We start from the raw sequence: 23,857 nt of genomic DNA on the forward strand, positions 1-23,857 counted from the left end.
GGCAATGGCAAGCCTCCAAATGCCATGCTAGGGTCACCATAAGTTGGAAATGATTGTGAAGGCACACAACGTACACACAACCAAGGTAAGCAGCAGTTTGCTTTGTGCTGAGACGATGGGAAAAGCAAGATTCTTCCCTCTTCTCCGAAGATTTTCATACCGGGCGCTTGACCGCGTTACGTTTAGGAGGCGCATGTGTTCTGAAAACCTGGTGCACTTCCTAAATGGCAGAGAAACGTCCGCTCGCCTCCAGCGTCCTTGAATGGTTTGGTGTTTATGTCTATATCAACAATACCACAAGTTATTGATTAGTCAACTGACCATATCAAGTGGTAAAATGCAAATATCAGAACGTCAAAGTACATACGGAGATTACAATGAATTTGTTTGGGGAGCAGCCATTTCCATAAAGGCAAAGTTTTTGTCAATGGGAATGGCTGCTCCCCGAACGATTTAGGGAGCTGGGAGGCGAGCGGAGGATTCCCGGATGTTTAAGAAGTGTGTCAGGCTTTCGGACGCATGCGCTCTCCTAAATGTTTTACCGCGCGTTTTATCAGCTCTTACGCCAAGGTATGAAATCTTCCCTCTTTTCTCACACTCCTGAGTCAATGGAGTGAAAACTGCTTTTACCCTGACCAAGGGAAGCATCTGGTCAGCCTCCAAATTCAACCTTTTTTTAATCTAGGAGTGTGACATTTTGCCTGTTTGTGCATTCAGGCCCATAGACAGCCCTCTCTGGACCTTACCACACAGGGCTTTTTGAGTGTCAGTTCGCATTGGCCAATGCTGTATTCGCGTTATATAGCATTGGAGGTCCACACCTGTGAGCTCTGAATACGCATTGACCAATGCGAATAACGTGAATACGCTTTGGCCAATCGTATTCACGGCTGGGTTCCGAACTGAAGGCAGCCGGCTTTCTCCGTTTTCCGAGTTCGGCAAATTAGGGGATCGTCTGGATGGCCATTGATGGCAAGTGCGGAACCCTGCTGCTTTGGCTGTGTGTACATCCAGTCCGCTGGTTCTTCCCTGAAGACCACCGGTTACAAATCTCGCATGATGCTGCGCTGAAATTTCCCCCTTCTCCTTCCGGTGGCCCTTTCCCCTTTAGCACAACCGACTGGGGCTGGGAGCGTTCTTTCCACTGAACGAGATAAAGCAGAACCTTTTTTGTGTCCGGAGGGGGGAAATGTGTGTGTGTGTGTGTATTATATATCACACACAAACACACAAAGAGGTCTGTGCAAGCATAACATGCAGCATATCCTTTCAGCTGCTCCACAGTTTGTGTATGTAATATATATAATATATGTGTGTGTGTGTGTGTGGGTGGTGTATATCTACACACACACCACACAAAGATGTGTGTGCAAGCTATCTACATGCAGCATTACACTTTCAGCTGCCTCCACAGTTTGTGTATGTAATATATGTGTGTGTTGTGTGTGGTGTGTGTGGTGTATACTATATATATATATACACCACACAACACAAGATGTCTGTGCAAGCATATACATTGCAGCATTACACTTTCAGCTGCTCCACCAGTTGTGTGTATGTATTATATATGTGTGTGTGTGTGGTGTGTGTTGTATTATACACACACACACACAAAGATGTGTGTGCAGCATGATACATGCAAGCAATTACACTTCTCTGTGCTCCACAGTTTTGGTTGTTTAGCAATATATATATGATGTGTGTGTGTGTGTGTGGGTGTGTATATACACACACACACACAAAAGATGTGTGTGCAAGCATATACATGCAGCATTACACTTTCAGCTGCTCCACAGTTTGTGTATGTATATATATAAGGTATTGTGTGTGGTGTGTGTGGTGTGTGTGTATAATTATACTACACACACACACAAAGATGTCTGTGCAAGCATATACATGCAGCATTAAACTTTCAGCTGCTCCACAGTTGTGTGGTAATGTAATATTATAAGTGTGTGTGTGTGTGTGTAATAATATAATATACACAGACACACAAAGATGTGTGTGCAAGCAATACATGCAGCATTACATTTTTGGCTGCTCCACACTTTGTGTGTATGTGTGTGTGTATATATATATGTGTGTGTGTGTGTGTTGTATGTGTGTGTGTGTATAATTATATATATATAATATGATAATGGACACATAGGTTAAAACGCCAAAACATAGATTAAGGTGACTGTGACGCACTGAAGTCATCCAGACATAAGGTTAAAAATATACCCATTTAACTCCATGCAGTCGGCTTTTATCTCAGTGGACAAACCACCCTGGATTGGAGCATATGTGGATGGCCTATGGCAGAGCATGGGATCCATTGGCGCTAAAACATTTATGTTTCCGCGATTCACAGAGGTGTGTGTCTGGAACTGTGCCCCACCAATATGCAGGGCCCAATGTTGTTTAAAAGACTGGGTAGGCCTACTGGAAGTGAGAGGTCTTCAATACTGTTCAGATAGCATCCTCACGGCTGTCATTCCACAGTCCAGGACAGCTACAAAAGGTTTTCTGGATGCAGCTGTCAACTTATTCCAGAATAGTTAAAACAGATGTCCCCTCGGAGGAGCTGAGCACAGGTCAGATTGTAGGGGTAACCAAGACCCAATCCTTGAGGGCTTTGATGGTAATCACCAACACTTCTACTAACTAACCGGCTGCCAGTAGAAGGATTTTAATGTTTAATTCAAGAACAGTATTGGTCTGTCTGGACATGTTTGGCCTCCCTGGGTTCTGCTGCCTGGTTCAAGCTCACTTTGACTCGGAGAGCTAGAAGGTTTCCAGGGTTCTTGGGTTCTCTTCCAATCGGGGGCGCGTTACAGACCCCGAGAAGCAGCGGTCTGGCTCTGCCTCCGCTTGCAGCGCTCAGGAACACGCAGCCTTTAAACAGCGTGGCTCCCGGACGCTGCAGAGAAGGAGCGCAAAATCGCGCCCTTCTCAGGTCTCCGGAAGAGGCGCCGCGAGTGCCAAAGGGCACACTCGCGGCGTCACTTCCGGTGCGCCACGTGCGGACGCAGAGCGTCCCACTACATCAAAATGGCGGTGCCGTATGAAGAGGGTGCCAGCCCATTTTGTACGGACTGAGTCTGTGATAGAGACTCCCCTTTTTCAAACTGTAAGCTGCCTAGGATTCTATGATTCTATGGATAGCCCGGTGACCAGAGGGCCTCTTTCCCTGGCCGTGTCCTACATTTTGGCTTTATCTCTGGCGGGCTACAGACGGGCAGGGGAGACGTCTTGGAGGTGTATTTAGCTGAATGCGGAGCCTCCAGACGGCCCCCCGGGGGCGTGCTTCAGGTGTTTGGAGCTTCCACACGGGGGGCAGTGAAGACGCCTCAACCTGGGTCCGTTTCGGACCCGGAGCTTCCATACGGCCGCCTCGAGGAACGCTGCAAAAAAGAGAGGCAGCTTCCTCACGGGCGGCCCGAACGGCGGCTTTTTTTTTTCTTTGGCCGGCTGGCGGATGCGAAGCTGCGCCAGCTGCAGCGCTAAGCAGCGGCAGAAAGCCTATGTGCGCATTTAAAGCGCCCAAGCCCCTTTAAACTTCTCCCACCTGCTCTGCCCCAAAAACAAAGGTGGTCTCCTGCCAGCTGGTGATCAGCTGGTGTGTGGCCCTTGGTCCGCTTGCACTTTGCGTGTTCAGCAGCATCATAGATGCCTCCTCTCCTTTGGTCCCCACGCTCCCTGCTGATCTCTGCAAGGCGCATCCACAGCTGTCCTCCGCTGCCACCGCTTGTCCCCCCTGCCTTCTCCCCTCACCTCCCTTGTACATAGGTCAATAGTGACAGTTTTAATAGCGTTTTTTTATTGTTAGGAGGTGAAAATGGCAGAGGAATGGGGTGTAGGGGTGCCTTTAAAAGTCCAAACTTTCCAAGCGCGCATGCGTACATGTTGCTCTAGGGTTAGGTTAGGGTTACGAGGCTTTAAAATGCGCCGCAGCTGTGTCTCAGGCTTCCAACAGCTGCATGGCAGCGGACGTTGCAATTAAAGCCTGACTGCAATTGCGCATGTTCCAAGACCCCAACTCACTATGCGACGGAGCTTTTAAATGGGCAACTTAAAGTAGCGGCGTAGCATTCTGGTGTGATCCCGGTGCAGGCAGCTCTCATGGGCTTCTCCCCTTCTCGATATGTGTCAGCATTCAGGTAGGACTGCTCCAGTTTGTTCCTGCAGTTACTCCAGTTTCTGGGACCATATAGCTATAATGGTCAGCCGTCTCAGTATGAGACCAAGACGTCCCCCGGCCTTTTTTTCTTTTCGGGGTGCTGGTGGATGGCTGGCCAGCCTGCCTGGTGGTCAAAGGGGAGCCGCCACACACGCTGTGCCAGGAGCAGCCGAACTGTGGCCCGTTCCCAGGTGAGAATGGCGCAGGAATGTGTGTAGGGGGTCACGTTAAATCCCAAACTTTCCTCTTTCACTTTCTATAACCAAACAATCCGCCGGCAAAGTTTACAACTTCCCGCGTTCTAGCAACGCATGCGCACCACTGGCTCTAGGGTTAGGGTTACGAGGCTTAAAATGCGCCGCAGCTGTGCGCAGCTTCCACAGCTCCATGGCAGCGGACGTTGCAATTTAAGCTTGACTGCAAACCACGCATGTCCTGGGAACCCGACTCATTATGCGACGCAGCTGACAACGGAGCTTTTAAAACCCGGCAACTTAAATTTTTGCGGCGTAGCAATTCTGACGTATCGGTGCAGCAGCTTACAGACGGACATGCGCAGGTACGCCGCAAATCAAAAGAAGCGGAAAAAGGCAGCACCTTTTTAAAGCGCGCTTCTCCGCTTGAGGCGTGCAGGGGGCGTGTTCATGACGGCATTCAGGGAAAGCCCGTCTGAAGGCTCTACCTTCATGACGTCATGAGTACACCCTTTTTGCCCGTCTGTAGCCCCGCCTCTGGGAGGAATTTGAACCGGGAACCTGTCCGTGTGTTCCTGGGAGCTGCTCCACCGATTGATCGCTTGCAAAGGGCTCTTTAATGCTGGCCAGGCAAGAAAGGAGACCCAAAGGTTCAGCCTGCCTGCGAGGAAGGACTCTGTAAATCTTTAACTTGTACGCTTAATTTTGTATGGGTAGTTCTTTTTATGTTTTCGATTTAGTATATATAAATATAATATATATAAATATATATAATAATATAATACAATATAATATAATAATAAATAATACAAATAAATAAATATAAAAAATAAAATACAATATAAATAAATATATATAAATAAATATATAAATAATAATAACAATATAAATAAATAAATTGTATAACGAATAATATAATATTATAAATAATAAATAGAAAAATAAATAATATAAAAATAAATAAAAATATATAATAATTATAAATATAATACAATATAAAATATAATATAATAATTAAATAAAGAAAAATAAAATAAATAAATATAAAAATACAAGATAGTACAATATATACTAGCTACTAATATATACATCTAAATAATATAATACCTTTTCAAATAAATCAAACTACATAATGCCTATATAATATAATAAATATACCATATACATATTGAAATATAACAATATACATAAATATGCAAATATAATACAATATATCATATAACTAAAATAAACCTACCCTGCACCTAAACCCCTAAAACTACATACTAACTAACAATACTCCCTAAACTAAAATATACTAACGCTAATAACCTACATAACGCCTAAAACCTAATAATACTACTAATAAATCATAAATAATAAAAATACAATATAACCTACAGCAACTTTATATGATGGATGATTCTATTAATGTGCTCACAATTGTTAGTTGTTTGTTGTTTTAATGTGTTCGTTAGCCCCCTTGGGTGCCTATCTTTGGACCGAAACGGTGGGAAAAAATCAACATCCACAAATTAGACTATGAATGAATAAAAGGACCCTTTTGCGGGGATGCGATCAGGAGACGCGCCTTCAGCGCTTCCGAATGACTTTTTTTAAACAGCCACTGCTTAGAAAATGCTTTTCATTGTTTCCTTGAGCCTGTTTTCTAGAGCCAGACGTTGTTCCTCTTCTTCACAGACATTGTGCTGGGGATGTTTTAAACCCTTCCCCTGAGGAGAAATGCTTTCTCCTTCTTCTCTCAGACGTGAAAGTTAAGCAGAATCCGGGGCTCAGGAGTGACTTTTGTCTTTAGTCCTGAGGTAAAACGAACATAAAACTCCTTTCCCAAAGGAAACGGGCCCGAGGACACGGCGAGGCCGCTCTCCGGAGCTCAGGAGTGGCTTCTCCGGTTTCTTTCCTCCGGAGGTGAAACGGAGGGATCATCGCCTCTCCCTCTCCAGCGCTTAGGACTGACTTGGGCTTTTGTGTCCTGAGGTAAAATGGGCCCACCCTCGGCCTGCTCTCAATCTCTCTCGCCCCCCTGGACCCCACTTCCGGCCGCCGTCACCATAGAGACGGAGCAGCCGCCGCTCACTTCCGGCCGGGACAAGGAGGAGGCGGAGGAGCGGCCACTGCGCATGCGTGAGCAAAAGGAGGCGCAGCTAAGGTCCATCCCCATTCCAATGACCATATATAGCCTGTGTCGTCATCAGGAGGAGGCGGAGCCCAGGGGGCGTGGCTTCCCCTCCCGGAAGCGGCGTGTCTGTGGCTCCAGAGCAGCCATGGAAGAGGCTCAGAGGCTGGTGCTGCGGAGGTCTAGGCTGAGGCTGGTGCGGGAGCTGCGGGTGGAGCCCCTCTGGGAGCCCCTCCTTCGGAAGGGAGTCTTCACCCGGGACATGATCCAGGAGATCCAGGTCTTGGGCTAGGCATCCCAGGGAGGAGGAGGAGGAGGAGGGAAAGAAACCCTATATATATATTTTTTTTTTTTTTTTTTTTTTTTTTTTCACATAACTGACATATGTGTGTGTGTATGTATATATATATTCTATGAATATATGTAAATCCTATATACAGGTACATATAAATATGTATGTCTCCCATATATCATATAATGCATATATATATATATATATATATATATATATATAAATCCTATCTATGTATATATCCTATAAACCCTATACACATGCACACATAAACCCTATGTATATATGTATGTATATATCTTCCATAAATCCTAGATAGATAGATAGATAGATCTCCTAAAATCCTGTATGTATGTATATGTGTGTGCACACACACTCACAGATATACTGTACTCAGGCAAGTAAGGCTATCAATGTAGCCGCATTTTGCTGCCAAACTCTGCTGCCGTGTCACAAAGAACCGTGATACAAACGCCTTCCTTCCGGAAGCGCAAAGCCTTCTTCCTCATGGGCTGCTCATGGCTTTCATACGAAGAACCAGACGGAGGATGAAGCCTTGTAGCCTTGTTTGGTGCCATAGTCAAAGCCATGTGATCTTTCCTAAGGCGCCATTTTGGTTTCTCTTCCAGGCGTCTGGGACGCGGAGGGACCAAGCGCGGCAGCTGGTCATCGACCTGGAGAGCCGGGGGAAGCAGGCCTTGCCTTTGTTCATTGGGTGCCTCCAAGAGACGGGTCAGAGCAGCCTGGCGGCTTTCTTGGCGGAGGGATGCTGTGCGTCACAAGGGCCCCCGGCTGATATAAAACCCATCCAAGTCCCTTCGCACTCGGGGCAAGGTGTGTATCTTATTGCTTTCCGGCTCCTTCCTTCCCTGATCTTTCTTCCGTTAGGATTCTGTAAGACAAGGAACACACAGACTTCCAAAATGCCCCAAAGAAAAAGAAACAGAAGTCTTTAAATCATTGCCACCCAAAATGAAGCTTAATGTTCCTGACACCTCTAACCCATATTCCTGACTGACCTGAATCTAACTAATCTCTGTCTCTGACCCTGACAAACCTGAGTCTAACCAATCTGCCGTTGACCCCAACTTGCTTTCTACACATCTCTAACCCATATTCATAACTGACCGGCCTGTCTCTAACCCTGGCTAATGCTCCCAGCATCACTAACTCCTATTCTACTTTTAATTGACTGGTCTGAATCTAACTAACTAACTGTCTGTCAATGGGGATGCTTTGATGGAGAGTTCCTGCATGGCAGAATGGGGTTGGACTGGATGGACCTTCTTGTGGTCTCTTCCAACTCTATGAGCCTATGATTCTATTATCTCGGACCCTGACAAATCCTCCTTATTGTCATTAAGGGGAAGAAGAAGCAGTGCTGAGAAAAGTTACTTTTCTGGATTGCGACTCCCAGAATGTAGTCCACGCAAGAGTGTTTTGTACTAATCCTCACGCCTCTTGAAATACCATTCCAAAACCTAATTCGGAGATTCTGGATTTGCTGTTTTTCCAGGGGATCCGACTTCTGAATCTTTGCCTTTTCCCATCCAAGCGATGAACCAAAGACACCAAGAACCAACACACGACGTTTCAGCTGCTCAGGGTAAGAAGAAATCTGGGAATAATGGGAGTTGTAGTCCAGCATTTATTTAGGCTTGGATCCAGGCTATCTGGAAGACTGTATATCCCCATATGAGCTTGTTTGGATTTTAAAGGGTTTTATGAACTTGCTTGGGTTTTTAGGCTGACCCTTCCCTGTTCTTCTGTCAGCAGATGAATAGCTTTTTATTTTAGCAAGCATTTGGTGGCTATGCAGAAAGGCCTTTAATGTGTATGTGTCTATACACACACACACACACACACACACACACAAATATATACAGATATACATACACACACACATATATATGTAATTAGATACACACACATATATATATATACGTAACTAGATACATACACACATATATATTTACTTGTACTGATTTTACATTTTGTCTTGTTTTCTAGGCTCTGTAGAAGAGAGACCCAGGAGAAACTCAGAAACAGTTAGTTTTCTTATTTTCTGGGGCCGTGTCACACTACACAACTGTTCCACTATGATCCCACTTTGGCTGCTATGGCGGCATCCTATAGAATCCTGGGATCCTCAGTTTAGGGAGGTTGAGAGCCATGTAAAGTAGCGGTTTGGGTGTCGGACTTACACTCTGGGAGACCAGGGACACAAACAAACCTCCTCTGAGCAAATCGTGCCAAGGAAACCCCACGATGGGGTTGCCATAAGAAATGGTTTGAAAAGTGCGTAACGGCAGCCATGGCAGTTAAAGTGGGATCATAACTCTATGACTCTGCAGTATGTCAGGGGGCTGCATAGTGGGATGTGAGATAGACCAGTGGCCAAATAACAGTGTTGGGAGTGTGCTTCTGGACATTAGTAGACTTTATGTTGTTACCGACCTCATTATTTTCTGTTTGAACCCAACAACAGTAATAAAAATGTGATGCTCTTTCCTCTCTTCTCATCACAACTTCAGTCCAGCTGACAGATAATAATAATAATAATAATAATAATAATAATAATAATAATTTTTAATTATATCCTGCCTCTCCCAAAAGTACACCATAAAATGCAAAACACATACATACTTAAAATGTACATAATCCCCTTATTCCCCTATTTAGAACTAAGCATCTCACAGGCCATATGTGGCCTGTCAAGATCCATCCTATGGAATGCTGGGATTTGTAGTTTAGTCTTTAGTCTTTCCTGTCAAAGAGTATTGGTGCCTCGCCAGACTACAAAGTCCCAAGCTTCCATAAGACGGAGCAGATAAAGCAGTGCCAAACTGCATTATTTCTACAGTGTAGATGTGCCCTCCCAGACAGTTTGAAGGAATACTTTGGAGTAGAAGATGCCAGGGTTTAGGACCAGAGCAAGGACTCTTGTTCTGCAGGCAAACGGGGGTTTAATTCTCCTCCTTTGTCACTGTTTTAGGCTTACGTCCTGAAAAGCCGTCCCTGTGGCTACTGCCTCATTATCAATAATGTGAATTTCAGTGGCGCCACTCACCTCGGCCTCCGCCTCGGCTCTGACGTCGACTGCGAGCGGCTGGAGAGAAGGTTCAAGTCCTTGTGCTTTGAGGTTCTGACCCGCCAAGATCTTAAGGCACACGTGAGCATCCACAGCAACCCAAACGTATTCAACAATTGGGACAGGATGACAGGGATGTCCTCACCATAAAGACGTGACCAAACCAAAGCCCCAAACTCTCATAGAAATGCAAACCCATGCTTCTTAGTCATGCCCGAAGCAGAGGATGTCTTGGAATGCCTTCTGGACAGAAGGTTGAAGTGTAACAAAGGATGATATCTGGTCGCCCTGCAACTGGAGAGAAGATTTCTTTGACAAAACCAAGGGGTTTTAAAGTTGGAAGGGGAACCCCAATGGTAATTTATTCTCGCCATAATAGGGCGTCTCTCTATTCTCCCAGTCTTCAGTTTTGGCCTTCTCTTTCAGAGTGCCTCAGTGATATGGGGCAGCTAAAGGGGAGCAGAAGGGGCTGTGGGTATCTGCATTAATCGAAGCTGCTCTGTCCTTGTCGTTTTTAACATCTGGCCCTTGGAAATTGTCTCTAGGAAATTGCTTCCGAGTTGCAGAGCCTGGCGAGGAGGGATCACGGCTCCCTCGACTGCTGCCTTGTGGTCATCCTTTCTCATGGCTGTCAGGTAAGTGAGGCCGGTGTTCCACGCATGCGCTGTGTGGTTGTGGCAGATGGGGGCCTTCATATTGGTAGAGCTGTGATGTCTTCTTCTAAGCCCCATCTTTGACCCCAATGTGAGGACCTCCACATGTCCCACCACTGTGACATCCGTGTGGGGACCTTCTACATATCCTTGTTGTTTCTGTGCAATACTTTATTTGTCTAATCCCTCCAGCACCTTTGAATAAATGCTGTCCCTACAAGGCACCCTGTGTCTGAACTCAAGCTTTCCAGTATCCCTTAGGTCACAGTTTCCCAATCTTTGGTCCTCTAAGTGTTTTGGACTTCAGTTCCCAGAAGCCTTAGTCAATTTGGCTAACAATCAAGAATTCTGGGAGCTGAAATCCAAAATACATGCAGGAACCATGGCCTTAGGTAGTGTTCTCAGAGGCACAGGTCTATACAGCATGTTCCACTCTTCATCAGGAAGTTCTTGCTAACATTTAGGTGGACTCCCTTCTCCTGGAGCTTGAATCCATTGCTCCGTATCCCAGTCTCTGGAGCAGCAGGAAACAAGCTTGCTCCATCCTGAATATGATATCCCTTCAAATATTTAAACATGGCTATAATGTCACCCCTTAACCATCTCTTCTCCATGCTAAACATACCCAGCTCCCTAAGCTGCTCCTCATAGGGCTTGCTTGTTTTTAGAACTTCCACCATTTTGGCTTCTCTGGACGTATTGTTGTTGTATGCCTTTAAGTCTTTTTCCACCTTAGGGAGACCCTAAAGCAAACCTATCAAGGGTTTTCTTGGCAAGTTTTGTTCAGAGGGAGGTTGCCCTTTCCTTCCTCTGAGGCTGAGAGAGTATGACTTTGCTAAGGTCATCCATTAGGTTTGCATAATTTTGAACCCTGGTGTCCAGAGTCATAGTTCAACACTCGAACCACTCCACCAAGCTGGCTCTTAATGTCCCCTCAAAAATTGGGGCGAAGGAATTGCCCCAAATGTGTGCAGTGCACCTCCTGACTCATTCAGGAATGGTGGATGACCATCAGATCAACCAGATACAGAGAGGTGCCCTGCAAAGGGCTTGTTGTTGTGTGCCTTCAAGTTGTTCCTGACTTAAGGCCACCCTATGGCAAACCCTTTCATGGGGCTTTATTTGCAAGATTTGCTCAGAGGGGGGTTACCCTTGCTTTCCTTAGGCTGAGAGGTCTTACCCAAGGTCACCCATAGATTTGAACTTTGGTCTCCGGAGTCATAATCCAATGCTCAAACCACTACCTTACATTGGCCAAGGTATACCAAGCACTGATTCCTGTCTTTTTCATTTGTAGACCAGCCACATTCAGTTCCCGGGTGGAATTTATGGCACAGACGGCCGTCGTCTTGCAGTGGAGAAGATTGTCAGCTACTTCAATGGGAGCAACAGCCCCAGCCTGAGGGGGAAGCCCAAGATCTTCTTCATCCAGGCTTGTGGTGGAGGTTAGTGTGCCTTTCGGAGGGATAGCCTTTGCAAGTATGTTGTTTTGTAGGATATAGAAAGAGCTGGCTTCTACAGTTTGGAAGCAGAGGAATGGAGAAGATGAGGAAGCTTAGTTGGCCTAAAACAAGCGAAAGCTGGATTTCAGCGCATGTGAGAAATCAATGCTCAGAACCAGTTAGAGATTTAATGCATAGAGAGTTGGAAGGGGCCACAAACCCCTGCCCTGCAGAAATCCACAACGGAAGCGTTCCTGAAAGATGGCCATCCATCTTCTGTTCATTCAGCCTCCAAAGAAGGAGAGTCTGCCACCTCCAGCCTCTGTTTAAAAACCTCCAAAGGAGGAGACTCCACCGCTATCCAAGGCAGCTTAATGTTTAGGTGGAATCTCTTGCAATTTGGAGCCATTGGTTCACTTCTATTTCCTGGAGCAGCAGAAAACAAGTTGGCTCTATCTTCTTCATGGCTCTCATGTCAACTCTGAGCCTTCTCTTCAAGCTCAACATCCCCAGCTCCCTCAAATGTGTGCTTCCCGTTCTAGAGGAAAAAGACCGAGGGTTTCAAGTGGATTTTGATGCTTCTCCTGGCGGCCAGATGTCCGGGCGGACGGTTGAATCGGACGCAACCCCTTTCCAAGTGCAGATGGGCAACTCCGACGAACTGGATGCCATTGCAAGCTTGCCTACCCCCAGCGATATCTTGGTGTCCTACTCAACATTTCCAGGTGAGCAGAAGCTTTATCTGATGGCCGTAATAGTTCTTGCAGGTGATGCTGTAGTGGAACCATGGCTTTAGAGGTTGAGGTCATGAGACTTTATACACACACACACACACATACACACACACAGAGAGACAGACAAAATTTAACAAATTTTTTCTCACTTGGTAAGTACTTCCATGTATTCCTTCACATTAGAGGCGGGTGGTTTTCTAATACTATTCCAATCTTGTTTAAAAGTTTCCAACGTATTCAATGAAAACGTTACATTTATTAATGGTTTGGCATCCTGAAAACAGATTGTACCGAGTGTGATGGGTTCTTGAGCATCACCTTTACAGCCTTAAGGGCTAGAAACCTGCTTTTGAAAATATATATATGCGTGTGTGTGTGTGTGAGTGAAAGTAAACAGATGTTCTTAGGAATGTTGAATTTTGTACCTGCTGCTACATTTTGTCAGTTTTGCAGGTTTCGCATAGCCTTGGATGACTTCTTACTGGTGTTTTTATTATTATTATCATTATTATTATGTGTGGGGTGTGTTTGTTTTTATTAGGGTTTGTATCCTGGAGGGATAAACTGACTGGCTCCTGGTACGTTGAAACCTTGGACCAGGTCTTGGAGCAGTACGCCAGTTCTGAAGATTTGCTTGATATGCTACTGAGGGTATGTTCTGCCTCTTGGACCCAGGAGTTTTGGGTTCAGATCTTGGCTCGCTGACACACTTCCTCGGAAAGTGATGGACTCTCCTCCTTGGAGTAGCGGTTTGAGAGTTGGACTACAACTCCGGAGACTAGGGTTCGATTCCCAGCTCAGCCATAAAACCCATTGAGGGACCTTGGTCAAGTCACACACTCTCAGCCTCAGGGGACGGCAATGGCAAACCTCCTCTGAGCAAATCTTGCCGAGAAAGCTCTGTGATAGATTCGCCTTAGGGTCACCTTAAGTCGGTAATGACTTGGAGGCACACAGCAATCATAAGATGGCATACATCCCTCTGTCAGACATTCAGACACATGCCTGTCTTTGTCTTGTGGCTTCTGACAAGCCTTCTTATAGTTCTGCATCCAAAACCAGTTGCTCACATATTATTTATACTTCCAACCTTGAGGGGAAAAACTGAGCCCCAGAGGTCTTAAAATGAGGCCAGAGTAGGATGCGAAGGCTAGAAGAGTGGCTTGAGACTTTGAGACAACTCCCCAAATTTGTGGGGTGTGGATGGGACATGGGACTGTTGGTGTTACCCTGGTGCCACATGTGGCCTAGGAGGTACATGTGGCTTGTCGGCCGTACATGGCCCCCTATATGTGTGACTGTTTGCATGTGAGAACATCTACTGCACATGATGCGTCTCTCCTACACTGAGCAGAGAGCATGACTCTATGATCCATGCAATGCTTCCCAACTCTATGATTCTGTGATCCATTCACTCAGGTGGCGGATGCCGTTTCGGCGAAAGGGACCTTCAAGCAAATGCCCGGCTGTTTCAACTTCCTCCGGAAGCGATTCTTCTTCATGGTCAAATGAAGGACCCTCTACAAAGTAGAAGATCTGGACCTCCTCCTAGAAGTGGTCCCAAAAGTCGTCCTGTTTGAAATGGCGTAGCGCTACGAGATTAAGATGGATACTCCTCTAGTTGAGCAAAAGTCTTACGGATGGAGCAGAGACTTATTTTACCGTGACAAAAACCCCATCTCTTTCCTTTTATTCGGAGAGACCTGAAGGATCTGCTTCCTGAATTTGGAGTTTCCCGAAAGGATCTTGCTGGGATACATTTCCCATACATTTCCCATTCTTGGGACCTTCCTGACTCGGCTCAGTTAGAACCAACTTGAATCAGGTTGAATGTTTTCCCTTTCTCCCTTTCCATTTTAAGGAACTCTCTCAAAAAATCCCCCAAACATAGCTTTGTGAGCTTGCTTTGCGTGATTTTGGGTTTTTCTACTATCAGTACGGTCTAAGGGAAACTATTGACTCTAAAACTGGTGGAAGAAACCCAACAGAAATTGCTTTTCTGGGACCAGAAAACAATGCATTTTTCATATTTTTGAATTAATTGATATGTTTTTTGATTAAATTTCCAGTCTTTCCTTATATTTCTATGAAACCTGGTTATTTGTTGAAGTTTTGTACCTAATGCAAGAGTGGTGTTGGATTGCAAATCCCAGTAGCCTTAGCATCACAGTATCATGGTGAGGGATGCTGGGATTTGCAGTCTAACAACACTTGGGGGGGATGTCAGAGTTGTTACCCTACGCTAGCAGGAGAAGAAATAAATCCTGCAAAGGGCACGAAGAGGTGTCTGTCCTAAGAGTCTTTTGGGGTCCAAAATGGGACCAGAGCGGTACAGATACAAGCCAGAAGCAGGCCAAATCCATAAATACAATCATGGGAGCTGGAGATGTTTGATTATTTTGTTTTTATTGCCATATTTATTGCAGGGTTTTATTTGTTGGGTGATGTTTCTGGATCCCATACTTCATGATACCATCCCATACTTCAATGTGTTGCCATCACCTGCAGAGAATGCAAAGGGAAAGAAAGAGGGAAGGAAAATGAGGATTTCATCTTTGTGACTTTGAATTTGATTTGGTTATTTGCGGGTATGATTAATATGTTCTTTCTAGGAATTTCTAGGGTCCTCCAGCAGGACTTTATGGCCAACTTTCACCAGACATTGCATTGGAGGACCTGGGCATTTGGAGGTCCTCCTGCACAAATCTATGGGCTTTATCGCACTAGGGGAGATCCCATGGGAAAGTGGGACTAAACGCGATTTAAAGTACATTTGAATTTAAACCAAACTTGTAAATTTGGTTGGTTCATCACACTAGGGACTGCCCAAGTGAAATGATGCGAAGTTAAACCAAACGCAAAGCAGAGAAAAATGGCAGCTTTTTTGCTTTCGGATTGTTCCGAAAGTACAAAGCTGGCAGTTTTCTCTGCTTTGCGTTTGGATTAACTTTGCGTTATTTCCCATTAACTGTGACGCTGTGTGATAAACTTTGGGCATTTCCAGGTTTTCTTTGGTTTAAATTTAGATTAACTCCAGTTTCTCCACAAAATCTTGCTAATGTGATAAACGATTCTGTTTAAGGTCTGGCAGATGTTGACCATAGAGTTGTGCTGGAGGACCTAGAAATTCCTAGAGAGGTGTAAAAAGTGCTCCAGCAGCATCTGTTTGAAGGTGCTTTGGTCATTTTTCAGTCTAGAGCTCAGCGCCTTGGACAGCAGGAGATTTCTTTGGAATTGTTTCTTTGGATTACAACGGACTGGGGAATGCTGGGAGCTGTAGTCCAGAAAAGAAATATCCCATGCTCCTGCCATCCTGTCTTTAAGCCCTTTCTCGGTCTTTTAAGGCCCTCCTCACCTGTTCAATCCAGTCGTTGAAAACCGAGACCCGAGTGAAAACCGACGGCTTGCGGTAGTAGTTGCAGCCGAGCGCAGAGCCAAAGCTGACCACGCCATGGACCTCCCACTGTCCGCCGGAGGTTTGGCAATTGAGGGGGCCTCCGGAATCACCCTGTAAAACCATCCCAGCACCCAAAAAGAGAATTAGTTTGCATCCAAATTTGGGCACCGAAGCTCTAAAGAGGATGTTAAAATTGACCAGGAGGATCCAGAGTCGAGATCGCGTCCAGAGAAGGGAGGGAACGCTGTCGTGAAATGTCAGGAATTTGCAAAAACCAGAGAAATCCCAACTATAATGACATCAAGGGACACCATGTTAAGAGGAAAGGCAGAAGAATTCGAAAGAGAGAGATCAATGTATGTATGTATTATTACAAAGAAACTATAATTTGAAGTTGAAGGCTTTCATGGCTGGCATCCATAGTTTTTTGTGGGTTTTTCAGACTATGTGGCCATGTTCTAGAAGAGTTTCTTCCTGATGTTTCACCAGCATCTGTGGCTGGCATCTTCGGAGAATGCTTCTGAAGCCCCAGATGCTGGCGACACGTCAGGAAGAAACTCTTCTAGAACATGGCCACCCGAAAAACCCACAAAAAACCCTGTAAACTATAACAATAGTAATCGTAGTTGATGGTTATTATTTAACATTTTGCATTAAGGTGAAAGAGCCAGCATGGTTTTGTAGTTTTGAGTGTTGGGTTAGACCAAGGTTTGAGTCGCTGTTCAACCGCAGAAGCACTCTAGGAGCCCTTGGGCAAGTCACACTCTCTCAGCCGACAAATGTTTCTGGAGGTATCTTGTCAAGACACCCCCATTGGTAGGTCGATGGTTGGGCTACCATCCATCCTGAAGACACACATCTACAACAAGTATGAGAAACCTCTGAGTTTTTCATACCACTGAGTTATGGGGGAAGGTTGCGGTCACCGAAAGAAGGACCATGTTCTCACCCAAAGCCCAATGGTTTCCTCTTAGGCCAAGAGAGTGTGACTTTCCCAGGATCAGTTGATGCTTACAGTCCCCACCTTGGCGGTATCGAATCTGCTCTTAAAACAATTCTCACACCCATCCCCTAAATCTTGCGGTGATGGGTGCCGCAATACATATGCTAATTGTTGCATTTCCGGAGCAAGTGCAAACCTGGGCTTCCTCTTCTCAGGTGTTTCCCCATCCATAGAATCATAGAATCATAGAATTGGAAGAGACCGCAAGGGCCATCCAGTCCAACCCCCTTCTGCCATGCAGGAAATCCAAATCAAAGCATCCCCGACAGTTGACCATCCAGCCTCTGCTTAAAGACCTCCAAGGAAGGAGACTCCACTACACTTTGAGGGAGTTTGTTCCACTGTCGAACAGCCCTTTCTGTTAGGAAGTTTCTCCTAATGTTGTGGTGGAATCTCTTCTCCTGCAGCTTGCATTCATTGTTCTGGGTCCTGTTCTCTGGAGCAGCAGAAAACAAGCTTGTTCCCTCCTCAATATGGCATCCTTTCAAATATTTAAACAGGGCTATCATATCACCTCATAACCTTCTCTTCTCCAGGCTAAACATACCCAGCTCCAATACTCACGTTGCAGCTGGAGATGATGCCGTCGCCGCCTGCGCAGACCATGTTGGTTTTGACGGTGCTGCCCCACCAACTGGGTTGGGAACATGTGGCGTGGTCCACCACCAAGAGCTGGCCTTGTTGCAGGATCTCTGGCAAGGGGCCGTTGGCTGGAAGGACCCGAGAGCGAGAGAGTTAGCCGGCAAGCAGAGGAACATGGAGAGACCAAGGTTGCAAACGTCACACTTGGACTTCAGAGATATAGGATCAGTATGTGGAGATATCTTGTGGCATGCACTGAAAGACGTTGACATGAGCTTTCCTAGCCTGAAGTCTACTTCCTCAGATGCATTTAGATGCAATAATAACAATAATAAGTAGAGAGATCTTGTAGCCCCTTTGAGACTAACTGAAAGGAAGAAGTTGGCAGCATGGCCTTCCTAGGTTTAAGTCTACTTCCTCGGATGCATTTAGATGCAATAATAATTAGCAATAAATAAATAAATAATATGTAGAGAGATCTTGTAGCCCCTTTGAGACTCACTGAAAGAAAGAGGTTGGAAGCATGAGCTTTCCTAGGCTCAAGTCTACTTCCTCAGGTGCATTTCCACTTGAAGTTGGGTTTTATTTAGGTGCCAAAACATAACTGTTTGCAGAAGCTGTTAGGTCCTCGTTTGGCCCCAAATGATTTTGGAGTGTTTTAACCAGTTTCCAACTTCTGCAATGGGTTCTTGGTCTTGTTTTAAGTTATTTTTAAGTGTTTCGAACGGTGTTTGTCCATTCATGTAATGGGTTGAGTGTTGGACAAGGATTGACCGACACTGGAAATGCATCAATTGATCCTGGGACATTGGTCAGGCTCTCTTGACCTAAAAGGAAAGCAATGGCAAATGTGCCTTAAAGGAATCTTGCTAGGAAAGACGTATGATGTAGGATCTATATGAAGATGACAAAGAGTGCAACCATGTGCCTCTTTTGACTGCTTTTGAGGGACCGAAGCCATAAGGAAACACTTACTGATCAGGCGTCCCCATCCGGTGACATAGCAAGCCACATTGTTGGCCAAGATGGAGTTGGCTTTTGGGAGGCAAGCCGGCTGGATCTTATCACTTAGGGTAACCGCTTTGGCCAGTTTGATGAGTGCAATATCGTTCCTGTTTTGATAATAATAATAATAACTGTTTATTTATATACCGCTTTTCCACACGATCAAAATGGTTTACATCACAAGATGGGGCAAAAAGGGAAGGAAAGACCTGATGGGTGTGTATATAGCAAAACCTTGGTTTGGTTCCAGGACACCTGTGGATACCGACATCCATGGATGCTCCAGTCCCATGAAATACAACAGGATATTAAAATGGTTCCCTTGACATTAAAATTGCAAAATCAAGCTTTGCTTTTTGCTTTTTGGAATGCATATTTTTAATATTTTCAAGCCATGGATGGTTGAATCCGTGGATCAAGAATCCATGGATACAGAAGGCTGATTTGGGAATATGATCATGCACTGAATGAAATGCAGTAGATGCAATTCTAGTAAAGGCTTGAAGTACAGCACCCTTTTTCTGAGTTGGTTAGAAATCCCACAATCCTGGTAGTTTTGTATCGTAAGGGAAAAAGGATGAAGTTACCCCTTGGAAACACTGCCGGAGTCCCACTTTGGGTGGACGATGATCGTTTCGGGAGAAATGGCGACCGATCCCGTCTCGGTGGCGCTGAGGTTGTATTTCCCAAGGTAGACGCGATAGGTCCGAGATGAACTGGAGAAAGACCAAGGATGGAGAGAAGAAGAACTGGATGAGTAATTCAACCTCAGCATCCCCAGCCTTATATAACTCATCCGACAAAAACCCCGCAACATTTAACGCGTTGCATTTAAGAGTGCGGAAATAATGCAGTCTGACACTCTTTGACATCCATGGCTCCGTGGGATGGGACTCCTGGGATCTGTCACTTTGCGAGCTATTTTGCCTTCTTTCACAGCGCTCTGCTGCACAATGAACTACAAATCCCAGGATTCCATAGTGATGTGGATATGCTGCCTTGTGCAATGGCATCCCATGCGCAAGTCCACAAACTGCAACAGAAGGAAGTTGTTCGGTGTGTCAGACTGTTCTGTCCAGCAGCTTTTTTGGACGGATGTTCACATGCGTAAGACACCAACAGAACTGTGCCTGAAGAGGTGTGTGTGTGTGTGTGTATGTGTGTGTGTGTGTGTATGTATGTATGTATCTATATCTATATCTATATATAGTGTCAGACAGTACTTCTGGAGACTTCTGGAAGAAGTGATTCACCATTCCTTTAGCCAGAATGACAGCACTTTATGAGGACCATAATAATAATAATAATAATAATAATAATAATAATAATAATGGTCTTTGACCCTTCAGGTCCCAATAAAGTGTCATCATTCTGGCCAAAGGAAAGGTGAATCACTTCTTCCAGAAGTCTCAGTAATAATAATAATAATAATAATAATAATAATAATAAGCCCACCTCTCCTTTAAGATTGAGGCAGTTTACAATAACAATAACATTCATAAAATTGATACAGTATCAAAATAATCTCACTATCCCCTTCCTCCCTTCAACAATAATATAATCATTCCCACCAACAATAATAAATACAGGATAAATCATTAAAACCATCAGAAACCAGAAGACGGGCATCTTGGGAGGATCAGTGAGTGGGTATCAGAGAGCATTATTATTCTGGGAAGGCCTGTCGGAAGAGATCCATCTTGATAGCCCTTTTAAAGCCATCAAGATTGGTAATGTGTCGGATCTTCTCCAACAGGCCATTCCATCTTTGGATGCCACATACCACCCCAAAGCCACACTTCAAAGTAGAATAATAAGGTTAGACCTAGACCATCTGGTCTGGTCCCTTGCCCAATGGTTGCACAATGAATTTGCCAAGAAGGACCCTGGCTTGAGGTACCTGATGCAGTGTGCAGCTGTCATGACCCAGTTGTCGGCGATGAGGGTCCCTCCGCAAGTGTGGCGCCACGTCCCACTGGAAGAATATTGAAGGGATGCCTGCGAAAGACAGAAAAGTCACCACTAAAGCATGGATGCCTTGTGAGTATCCTTCGATCGCAACCCCTAAAAGAGATGGCTCCTGAGAATAATTCTCAATATAGTCTGCAGAAATAACTGGGCTGAGATCCATGGATGAGGCAGAGTGTACTTCCACATCTATGGAGATACGTGATGGTTGCATAACACCTCCTTGGTAGACACCTATGGTTTTGGCCAACCGAATGTTCATTGCACACTGATGCACAATGTGCATTGGTACCCAATGCATGCTTCCACATCTACAATCTTGAACTGAATATACTCCTCTTGTGAAGGGACATTGTGCAGCTGGGATGTGACAGAGGGTAACTTTCTATTCACTGTGAATACAAAGAATATTGGCTATATAGAGTTGCACATGTATTGTGCGTTGAGTAAAAATGGATGTCAGACTGGGCTGTGTCAGAACCTGTTAGCGAAGAGACATTGCACAGCTGGGATGTGACAGAGGGTAACTTTCTATTCATTGCAACATACAATGAATGTTGGAGAGGATGAATCGTGGAGTTGCACATCTATTGTGCGTTGCATAAAAATGGACCTCGGATAAGGCTGTGTCAGAATCCTCTTGTGAAGAGGCATTGTGCAGCAGATTGCAGCATGTTGCACAACCCAGAATCCATTGACCTGAAGTTAAAATCCAGCAAAGAGAAAGCACTCTTCATGTGACTGACAACTTTGTGCCAGGAGTTGCCATTCTCTTTCTTTTTGTTACCTGCCAGGGCCAGCTGTTTTGCCGGGCATCATTCCCTCCGACAACTCTGGAAAGATTGGGCTGGTAGGTTGGCACTCCGCAACCAAAGGCTGCAAGGAAAGAAAAGAAGTTCACCGGAGAAAACTCACATCCCTGAAGGGAACATAGATTATTTCTTAATATTATGGCAAACCCACTCTTTGGCACAACCGAGTGTCCCTTCGCTGGCTATCTCTAGCAGTTTGCACCAATTCATAGATGGCAATGCAAACCCCTCTGAAGAAACGTGCCATGATAGTTTTCAAGCCTTACCTGCGGAGGCCAGCGCCAGCACAGCAAAGAGGGCTCCAATCATGGCTTTCTGTCTTTCGGAGAAAAGTCAGGCTCGGTTATCCAAAGCCCTTATATTTTGGGAGAGTTTATCAGCTGCCGGTCCAACCTGAGATGCCAGGGCCAGGGATGGAAAGGTTCAACCCAGGCCCTGGTCTCCTGCCAAGGGAAAATGTTGAGATATTTCTGTTTTGGTGTCTCCTGAAGGTTCAAACCTTCCATTGTGCACAAAGCAGATGCCGTTTTTCTCACTTTAACTCATCAGTGGAGTTCAAATAATAAAAAAGACCTGCCACGGTGGAAAGTCAACTCTCCTATCGGTGGAAAAAGAAGACCTTGGAAGAGCCGATAGCAAGAAGGAAAGATCCTCCAAGGACCTATCAAGTCTCTTGGGAACCCTACATCTGGAGTGAGAGTGGAGTAACTTGGAGGAATGAGTACAACAACTATACGCAACGCTTATGGCACAACCTTAGAGCTGGAAGGGATTCCAAGGGCTGTCTATTCTAACCCTTGGCTACATAGCCGTTTACACCTGAAGCTATCCCAAGGGAGGACTATCCAACCTCTATGGTTTTTTTGTGGGTTTTTCAGGCTCTGTGGCCATGTTCTAGGAGAGTTTATTCCTGACGTTTCGCTAATATCTGTGGCTGGCATCTTCAGAGAGTGTTGGCATGGAAGAGAGTGGGGTATATATAATGCTGAAGCATTCTCTGAAGATGCCATCCACAGATGCTGGTGAAACGTCAGGAATAAACTCTACTAGAACATGGCCATATAGCCCGAAAAACCCACTCCTGTGTTGATGAGAAGAATCATATTTGGTTTGCCCACGCAACTGAAGGACCTCCTTGGCTCTCCATGTTGCTTTCTCAAAATGCTTCCTCTTATCCAGGCTGAGCATCGAATGGCAGATCCCTTTGCGTCAGACTACACCCCTCAGTTGGATGAATTACAGAAAACTTTCTGCATGCGACCCGGATGCCCAAGCTACAGCCACAGAGCAACTTCGACATCCCACATTGGTAAGGCTTTCCCAGGAGAGGCGATCTGATGGTAGCCAATGCGTTATAATACAGGGATACAGGAGATGTGCATTCAAAACATTGTGTATACTTAAAGCACACTGGCTATCGTGATGTTGAAGGCTTTCATGGCTGGCATCCATAGTGTTTTGTGGGCTTTTTGGGCTATGTGGCCATGTTCTGGAAGAGTTTATTCTTGAGGTTTCATAGAATCACAGAATCGTAGAGTTGGAAGAGACCACAAGGGCCATCCAGTCCAACCCCATTCTGCCACGCAGGAAATCCAAATCAAAGCATCCCCGACAGATGGCTATCCAGCCTCCGTTTGAAGACCTCCAAGGAAGGAGGTCTACACTCCGAGGAAGGAGTGTGTTCCACTGTCGAACAGCCCTTACTCTCAGGAGGAAGTTCCTCCTAATGTTGAGCTGGAATCTCTTTTCCTGCAGCTTGCATCCATTGCTCCAGGTCTTAGTCTCTAGAGCAGCAGAAAACAAGCTTGCTCCCTCCTCAATATGACATTCTTTCAAGTATTTAAACAGGGCTATCATATCACCTCTTAATCTTCTTTTTTCCAGGCTAAACATCCCCAGCTCTCTGAGTCTCTCCTCATAGGTAATTGTCTTGCTACTCATACGTGACTTTTCTGCAACCAGTACACTGCCTGGTTGCAACTAGGTATAGGACATGTGGATATAGAGTTCAAAACCTTTAGCACAAAGATCCAAAAAGAGCATTTATTTACCATCGGCGCAATGTTTTCCGCCGTCTTCCTTTTGCAGCAACCTGGTTTTTTTTGCAGCAGTGGTTATAAGGACTTGGGGAAAATATATGGACTTAGTTTGATAAACTCTTGCGTTGGATAGATTTCGGTATTACTTCCATGGCGTCACTATAAAACGGGTAGGCAACCTGCGGCCCGCGGGCCGGATGCAGCCCGGTGAGGCCTTGGGACCGGCCCCAGCCCGGTCCTGCCACCGATTGCTGCCTAGGCCTTTGGGCGGTGATTGTCTATAGAAGCCTCGGAAACATGCATTTATATTAACATTTTTTTAAAAAATCAGCAAATTTTTTCACGTCGTTTTGCGGATGTTGATTTG

General features: G+C 45.3%; 2 protein-coding genes across 4 annotated transcripts; one reads left to right on the top strand and one right to left on the bottom strand.

Annotated features, from left to right (window-relative positions):
• The first annotated feature begins 6,581 nt into the window (after window positions 1–6,581).
• Window positions 6,582–14,760, top strand: CASP9 (caspase 9). 3 transcript variants are annotated; one of them, XM_042478118.1, is made up of 10 exons: window positions 6,582–6,752; window positions 7,394–7,598; window positions 8,281–8,370; window positions 8,775–8,812; window positions 9,760–9,936; window positions 10,401–10,490; window positions 11,806–11,953; window positions 12,493–12,675; window positions 13,226–13,335; window positions 14,104–14,760. In XM_042478118.1, exons 1-10 carry the CDS (start codon window positions 6,621–6,623, stop codon window positions 14,194–14,196), a joined length of 1,266 nt encoding a protein of 421 aa, XP_042334052.1. In that variant the 5' UTR covers window positions 6,582–6,620; the 3' UTR covers window positions 14,197–14,760. The 3 variants fall into 3 exon arrangements, with proteins under 3 accessions (XP_042334052.1, XP_042334053.1, XP_042334054.1); XM_042478119.1 differs by having other exon boundaries at window positions 6,582–6,668; XM_042478120.1 differs by lacking the exon at window positions 9,760–9,936.
• A 332-nt stretch (window positions 14,761–15,092) lies between these two features.
• On the bottom strand, window positions 15,093–21,763 carry CELA2A (chymotrypsin like elastase 2A). Its single transcript, XM_042478122.1, has 8 exons — window positions 21,718–21,763; window positions 21,427–21,515; window positions 20,572–20,669; window positions 19,259–19,387; window positions 18,642–18,778; window positions 17,649–17,794; window positions 16,040–16,192; window positions 15,093–15,186 (listed from the first exon to the last, which is right to left on the bottom strand). Exons 1-8 carry the CDS (start codon window positions 21,758–21,760, stop codon window positions 15,169–15,171), a joined length of 813 nt encoding a protein of 270 aa, XP_042334056.1. The 5' UTR covers window positions 21,761–21,763; the 3' UTR covers window positions 15,093–15,168.
• Window positions 21,764–23,857: the final 2,094 nt, after the last annotated feature.

Source organism: Sceloporus undulatus, chromosome 7, assembly GCF_019175285.1.
Source record: "Sceloporus undulatus isolate JIND9_A2432 ecotype Alabama chromosome 7, SceUnd_v1.1, whole genome shotgun sequence".
NCBI classification, from domain to species: domain Eukaryota; kingdom Metazoa; phylum Chordata; class Lepidosauria; order Squamata; family Phrynosomatidae; genus Sceloporus; species Sceloporus undulatus.

What these genes read in the sequence shown, in the direction of transcription:
- CELA2A (XM_042478122.1), bottom strand. Translation starts at nt 21,760, where the DNA reads ATGATTGGAGCCCTCTTTGCTGTGCTGGCGCTGGCCTCCGCAG. An exon ending in GCTGGCGCTGGCCTCCGCAG is followed by an intron (nt 21,516 to 21,717) that starts GTAAGGCTTGAA and finishes CTTTCCTTGCAG; the next exon opens with CCTTTGGTTGCGGAGTGCCA. An exon ending in CGGATGGGGACGCCTGATCA is followed by an intron (nt 17,795 to 18,641) that starts GTAAGTGTTTCC and finishes GGGTCCTTCCAG; the next exon opens with CCAACGGCCCCTTGCCAGAG.
- CASP9 (XM_042478118.1), top strand. Translation starts at nt 6,621, where the DNA reads ATGGAAGAGGCTCAGAGGCTGGTGCTGCGGAGGTCTAGGCTGAGGCTG. An exon ending in TCCTTTCTCATGGCTGTCAG is followed by an intron (nt 10,491 to 11,805) that starts GTAAGTGAGGCC and finishes TTTCATTTGTAG; the next exon opens with ACCAGCCACATTCAGTTCCC. An exon ending in CATCCAGGCTTGTGGTGGAG is followed by an intron (nt 11,954 to 12,492) that starts GTTAGTGTGCCT and finishes TTCCCGTTCTAG; the next exon opens with AGGAAAAAGACCGAGGGTTT.